This window comes from Molothrus ater, chromosome 12, assembly GCF_012460135.2.
Source record: "Molothrus ater isolate BHLD 08-10-18 breed brown headed cowbird chromosome 12, BPBGC_Mater_1.1, whole genome shotgun sequence".
NCBI classification, from domain to species: Eukaryota; Metazoa; Chordata; class Aves; order Passeriformes; family Icteridae; genus Molothrus; species Molothrus ater.
Genome location: NC_050489.2, coordinates 21,171,026 through 21,178,404, shown reverse-complemented (window position 1 = coordinate 21,178,404; position 7,379 = coordinate 21,171,026). Strand labels below are relative to the sequence as shown.

The 7,379-nt window shown below is 49.2% G+C and overlaps 1 protein-coding gene across 1 annotated transcript; it reads left to right on the top strand.

The window, feature by feature from the left end:
* The first annotated feature begins 545 nt into the window (after positions 1–545).
* Positions 546–7,304, top strand: MARVELD3 (MARVEL domain containing 3). The gene is given in 8 exon segments (XM_054516122.1): positions 546–575; positions 1,132–1,144; positions 1,879–1,965; positions 5,108–5,163; positions 5,165–5,248; positions 5,251–5,489; positions 5,654–5,820; positions 5,823–7,304. Coding segments are annotated over 8 exon segments (1,320 nt in total). The 3' UTR covers positions 6,467–7,304.
* Positions 7,305–7,379: the final 75 nt, after the last annotated feature.

Sequence of the window (7,379 nt, the reverse complement as noted above, 5' to 3'; positions counted from 1 at the left end):
CACTGGAGTTGGAGGACAAAGGACCTTGCATTCAACCCATGCTCACTACACAACCATGAGTAAGGCTGCAGCTCCCCAGGTGGCATGAGTAGCCCCTTCCCTCACTGCTGTAGCTGGGCTGACACTGCTGGGGAGCCATGACCTGTGTCGACCACACTATTGCAATGGGCACTTCTGAGGCCACAATGGGGGCCAAGGATTCAGGCTGGAGACAGGTTGGAAGGCGGTGGAGTGTGCTCAGCAGGTCTAGCCGGGATCCTTAGGCCCAGACTGGAGAGCAGACTTCTCATTCCAACTAGCCCCAAGGCCTTTGGACAAGGAATAGCACCTTTCAAAACCCTTTCACAGAGCAACATCTTGTATTGAAGCTGTTTGGACTGTCTTCTGCTGAGGGCTGCAAAATTTCTCTCTTCTTTTGACTGAAACCTGACATGAGTGACCTTTGGAAGTTTATGCAGGCCCTCTCCAAGCACCTATGGGTTATTTTCTCACTTCCCTCAGCTAGCCCCATGTCTTGTCATGCTGCAGCCCTGGCAGGGTTAAACATGGCATTGGGAGGCCTCAAGGACGATGCTGTATGTTCTGCCTAGCAACAGTCCCCAAAGTGACGCAACTGGAGCCCTACCCGTCATACTGCACACAGCAGTGGGGTTCAGGGAAGGCCACAGTCGAAGTCTGTTGCCAAGGTGGGGACAAATGTGGCTCTGGAGACATAGGAGGCTCAGTTACATAATGTTGAGAACCTGGTGAGAAGCAGGGTGAGGACAGACGTGTACAACGGCATCTGTGGGTCTCTCCTGCTATTACAATGCCCTTCTCCTCTCACTGAATGACCCCAGTCCTCCTCCAGACACTTTCACATGGGGTATGCAGCCCCTATCCTCCCACCCCTTGTTGTGCAGTGTTTCACAGGACAAAAGCATGAACACACAACTCAGCAATTAGTGTTCTAGAAATATGGCCAAGCCATCCTTCTATGGTGCGGTGAAAGAGGCAGCCATACCCTGCAGGATGCATTTCTGCCAGCAAGGCTGCCATCTCTCTGCACTGTCAGGCCCCTATGCTCCCCACTGACACCTCACCCCACTCACTTGCCTCCACCCTCTGTAGTTTGCTTCTCTGTCCCAGCAGGTCAACATCACAGGTATCTTGTGCATACCGCTTCAGCTCCCTCTTTCTTGTGTACCTTGAGCAGTTGATTTTTATCTCTTCCCACTGGAAGGAGAAACTAGTGATAACTTCAGCATTTTTATGGTACTGCCTTTCTCTGGTACCAAGGCTCCCAGAGTCCCATTTCTGTGAGCAGAGGTGAAGCCATTAAGACCAAGCAATTCGGCTTCCAGACTGAGCTGCAGACACAAAGCGGGACTGACAAACAGCTGCTTGAGGAGAGCACAGGCTCAAGCATTGCTGCACTGACAAACCTGTCTCTGTCAGACTGCAGGTAGGTCATACACAAGGACAGTTTTGCCAATTCAGGCTGCACTGGGAGGTGCAGGGACAGACAGCCAACTAGTACTCTGCATAAAAATTTGTTACCAGGGTCGGTAACAAATCACTTCACTTGTTACCTACCCCCCAAAAAAATTTTTTTTGCTTTAATTTCCAGCAATTTATGTCTACTCCTTTCAGCAGTAGACTGCACTACCCAGCCTCTGACCACTGTGGTGCTGGGAGGGTACAGAGTCCAGCAGGGATAGGAGCCTTTGCTTGCTCAGCCTGGGCACTGAGTCCATAGCCAGCACATTGACAGACACAGAGTGCACTCCAGGTTTGCGGGGAGTTGGAAGCATCAGTGAGCTACAGGCCCAACAGCCACGATGAAAGACTTGCAATTCCTGTTACAGCTGCTGAGAAGAATGTTCCACAAAGTGTGAGTGTTACTGGCTCCTGAGTGCAGGCACAGTGAAAAAAACCATCTTGTCCAGACTTGTGTCTGTTTACATCCAGGTAAATATTATCCAGGTAAGTGCATATCCTGTGTTTGACTTACGACTTCAGAGACTTGAGCTGTTGCATGATATGTCATAGCAACTGTCCTCCAAAGGCCTTGCAGCCACTGGGACAGTGCCCAGCTAATGGGGGTGGTGCGGAAAGGGGCACAGTGGCTTTGTGGGGTGAGATGACACTGTGCGGTTATAGTGAGTGCCGTGGGCAGCACCAGCACTTCCTTCTCACAAGAACACAGACAGGCCAGCCTTCTCATGACTGAATTACAGCCCCAGTGATGGAAACCTACCATCTTCTGACTCATCCACTCCTGCAATAACTGTTCATCTCCTTATAAAATGGTGGAGTTGGAGTGTGCGTGAGAAACATTGAGGGTGCCTAAAATAAATCCCTTTTGCTTCAAGCTAAGCTCTCTGTTTTCTGACCATGCCAACAGCAAACAGAGTGAACAAAATATTTCCCTGCTCTTGACAAGAGGTTTTTACAAGTTTGCAAGTTGTCTAGACACCTCTCTATTAACAAGCTTGCAGCTTTTAAGAGATGCTTGTTATTTGAAATGAGATGTCTGTGATCAATCTTTTTCTCAGAGGTTGTATTTCTAGATATTTCTTTTGCTTTCTTCTGAATCCCCTCCAGCTGATCCACTTGCCCCTGGAAACACAGTGTGCAAGACTGGGGCCAAGCCAGTCTGAAGTGGGGGCAGAAGAATTTCTTCACACGTCCTACATGTGACATTCCTGTTCATACACCCTAGAAATGTTAGTTTTTTCGCAACAGGATGACATTGTGGACTTGAGTTCAGTTTGTCATTCACAGTAACCTCCAGTTCTTTTCTACAGTACTGCTCTATCGTCATCATGCTGCACTCATTGTCCCTGTGATTATTTATTTATGTGGGACAGTCAATAAATCTGGTTGTGGTGTTCAGCAGTGATTGTGCTGCAGCTCCCAGCTGCCTCAAACTGGAGACATACAAGGCAGTTCATTACTTGCTCCTACCACTTTACCCTCCAAGTTCCCAGGGAGGGCACTGAACCAGGTCAGAGCTCTTGGTCCATGGCAAGCCAAACCACAACATTCCCTCCCTTAGCACAGCAATGATACCAGAAGTAGCCAGAAACAAGGAAGCCAAAAATAATAATAATAAATAATTACAAAGAGAAGCCTAAACAGTGGAGAAGATTAATACTGGCATCCTCAACTTCCTATTGCTCTGTTCTGCTGACTGGTATTTGTTGCAGTGAAAACAGGAACCCAGAAGATGATGCTGACCAAGTTCAGCTACAGTACTTTGAGCAGGAGTGAAGTGACACAAAGTATTTTTAAGATTTCTCATTATAGCAACAGAAATTAAATAAGATTGACTCACTTCTGTGGTATCTTAAGCTCGTACTTCACTTTTTAGCAGCAAACACTCTAGTAAAACACTGAACACATCTCCAACAGACCAATACTTCCTGTCTCTGTCTTTGAACAAGTAAATCACAGACAAATCCAAAGAAAGCTTTATCTCAGTTTGTTGGATGACCAGCAGCAACACTCTGCGTAAGAAACACTTATTTCATCCCTTCTTGTGACTCATGACTATTCAGCTTAGTTCTTCATGTCCCTTTCAGCCAAAAGATCTACTAAGAAAAATGGCACTGTGCATGACCCTGAAAGTTCACAAAGGGTTGCTAAAATTTTTAAACCCATCCATCAAGGAGGCCTGCTTTCTGGCACGTCAACATGAGTGATGCAACATATGCTGATGAAAGGTTGTGTGCAACAGCCTCACTGCTGAGCACCTGCACTATCTCCAGACTGCTCGTCCTAAGCTCCCTATGGATTCTCCATTTTCTAACTTTGCACACAATTTCTGTCCCCTCTATCTGACCTGGGCTTTGAAACAATGGTTCTTTTGTTTTCCTTCTCTCTTACCTCAACCTAAGTAAATTCTAAGATGCATTTTCAGATCTCCAGACCTTTGTGGAATCAGGTGAAGTGTTGAGGAGAGTGTTTTCCCACAGTGCTGAGGTGCAGTTTTTTGCCTTTTCACCATATAAGTCTATAGGGTTATTGCTGTTGCTCCTGTAGAGACAGAAGAGTGAAACAGTCTGTTGCCACCGGTCTTGCAGATGGAGGAAATGCATTTCTGCATTTTAGAGACAAATTTGGAATGTGTGCCTCTCAGGGCACATATTCAGGTACTGTGTCTGAGACCTTACAGTGTAACTGTTTTCCTAAAGGTAATGAAAGTATTTCTTTGCAATTTTTTTTGCTGTAAAAGCAAAGAGCTTTTACAGACAGTGTTTGGTCAAACTCTTGAATAAAAGCATTTGCTCTGAATGTGGAGTTTTCTGTATTTTCAAATTGTCCTGCTGTCCTTACTTTTCTCCCTTTCCTGAATCAGCTCTGCCCTTACCAGTCCTGAGAAATGCTGACACTTGTAAATGGGTAAGATCCTGACTTGCCTTCGCTCCAGCCACTGCCAATAACCACAGGAATAATTCATCACCTCCTCTGCTGGAAAGTGATGGCTGCTGTGCTAAGGGGTCTACCAGGATGGGAGGACAGACGGAGGGCAGCAGGACATTATTGTCAGTAAAAAGGTCCCATCACATAGTCTGAAGTGCCCTCCGGCAAAAAGACACAAAAGGGGTCTATTTTGTTCTGTATGGCTAAATATAAGGTAACATATCTAAAGAAAATTACCTGAACATGATCTGCCAAGGGCTGAACTGGAACCTCACAGCTGCACTGCAGGACAGATCCCACGGTGTTAGTGACTGTATCTGGAGACACTGGCTCTGTGCTGGGGCAGCTGGAGAAGCAACAAAATGCTGAGCATTGCCAGGACAAGACAGACAGCTGTTCTGCTGATGTAAACTGCCAGTGCACTTGTGTCTTGAGTGCTGCATAGAGGTGCAATCACTGCTTCACAGGATGGGTTTAGGGGAGTTAGGACAGGCCCAGAGAAGCTGGGAGTGGGGTTTGCATAAGGAGCAGAGAGGCACGGATGAAGTTTACAGAGGCACGAGGAGGCAGAAAAACTGAATTAAGAACACTCACCAAAACTCACAGCACAGGAAAAGGCAGAACTTGTACAATTGTGAAAATTTAGTTAGATAAATTTAGTCAGTTTCCAGTGGGTTCTAACAAGCATGTTCTGTGGCAGGTGAGAAACCTCGAGACGTTATCGCCACAAGGGGCTGCGAGGACCGCGGGACCGCGTCCGTGGAAGCGAAGGGGAGCGGGCATACACAGCCAGCAGCTGGTGAATCGTGCGCAGGTGCCGGAAGACCGCGCACCTGCGCCGGGGAGCTGAGCACCTTCAGACGGGGCAGGGCCTAGCCCGGTCGGAGCTTCCACCACTTTAGAGAAGCGCCGGCGGGGCGGAGGCGAGAGGACGAGACGGAGTTCACCGCGCCAGCGGTACCCCGGGGCGGCCCGGCCCGGGCCCCCGGCCCCAGCGCCGGCGGAGCGGGGCCGCGCCGGGCCATGGCGGAGCGGGGCTGCCCCCGTGCCGCGCGGGGGGAACGTGCCGGGGCGGGCAGGCGGTGAGGGCAGCGGCGGGCAGCGGGCGGTGAGGGCAGCGGGCGGTGAGGGCAGCGGGCGGGAGGCCGCGAGGGCTCCGGGTCGCCACCGGGGCTGGGCGGACCGGACTGGCGGCGGCGAGGGGCCTGGACGGGTCACTGCCATCCCTGCCATCATCTCTCCTTAGCGCCATACCCGCACCAGAGGCAGAGGGGCCGCGGGGAAGACGCACCGTGCCGGGGTCGCTGGAGCGCCGCCACTGCCTGTACCTGCACACAGGCCGGGGTGAGCGCGGCCGGCGGGAGCCGCTCCCTCTGTCCTGCGGAGCGCAGCGGCTGGCCCGGCTCCCTCCCGGGCGCTCCTCTGCGGCCGCAGACTCACCTCGGCCTCCCCTCCAGCCTTCTGCCAGATGGTGGAGGTCCTGCTCGCCGTCCTGATCCTGGTCTGCAGCTCCGTGTCCTGTGGCTCAGCGGGAGGATACACCGGCCTCCCCGCCCTGGGGGGCATCTACTACTACCAGTACGGCGGGGCCTACAGCGGCTTCGGCGGAGCGGAGGGGGAGCGAGCCCAGCAGCTTGACCAACGTTTCTACCTACTGAAGCTGCCCATTGCAAGGGCAGCGATGGTCGTGGGAGGGTGTCTCCTGGTCTTCCCTTGTGTTCTAATTTTGGTTAGTGTTCTGCAGGTCCCGTGGCACTTCCCAGCATGGCTGCTAATTGAATGCACCTTGTACGTAGTGATTGCAGTTAGCACAGTTCCTGCTCTGTACTATTTCCTCCATTCTCTGCTGAGCGTTTATAATTCATCAGTGTGCAAAGAGAGAGAGCAGCTTTATCAAAGCAAAGGCTATCAGGGCTTCTGGTGCAGCCTGCATGGGGCAGAGATTGCTGCTGGCCTATTGGGCTGCATGGCTGCTATGGCATACCTGCTCAGTGCAGGCCTAGCTGTCAGAGATTACAGGACAGTTCATGAACAGAAACAGAAGCCACTGCAATTATAAGAACTTTCAAATGATTCCTCCACTCCAGTCTTGATTTTTGCCAGTCTTACTGAGATGAAGCAGTATGCTTTCCTTTCTTCTGTAGCCTTAATGCTACAGAACACTCACCAAGCTAGCATAGCTCTAAATATGGTAGAGTCAGGTTATCCCTAACTTGAATTTGCATTATTGAGTTATTAGTGGCTCAAAGCTGATGCAATGGATTGTCTCTGCTTCACAGGCAGCCCTTCCATCCCACTCTCAGGTGTCCTCTTCTCCAGTGAGGCCTTGCTACAAGTACTGCCACTACATGCTTTTGTCAATGAACAGCTTTTTGTAGCTGAAACTGTCTTTACAAAAGGCACGTGACTCTGCTGACAAAAGAGCTCTTAAAAACAAGTGACTGAGGCCCATGGTTGTGACAATTAAGCATTGCTTCCTTGTAGGTCTCTTGGAATTAACAGACCAGTGTGAACATCACATTTACAAAGCCATGAAAATATCTTGAAAAAAACCTCTCAAACTCAGTCAAACTTGTGATAAAATGCCTTTTCAAACTCCTGGAGAGGGTGCATTTATGTATGAAATGGTCTTTTTATATGACTTGTATACAAGAGTTTTGCTTAACAAGATGTCCTGGATTGGGATAGTCAGACAAAAGCTTTATGAGATCAAATGGGTGATTGAATATAGAAGTATATTGTTTTCAAAATACATTTTCAATGTACAAGTTGGAGAAATGAGATGCTGCTCTTAATTTTTTTTTTTTTTACAAAAACTTATAGGAAATTTAACTGGGAAAAGTAGCACTAGAATCACCAACTCATGTCTTAAAATAAAATGCCACTTCAGAGCAGTGTCCACTGTGTGCATTGTTCATGGAACCACCGTAGTTTCACAGATGAGTTCTGCCCATATTAAAAAAACTAAACAT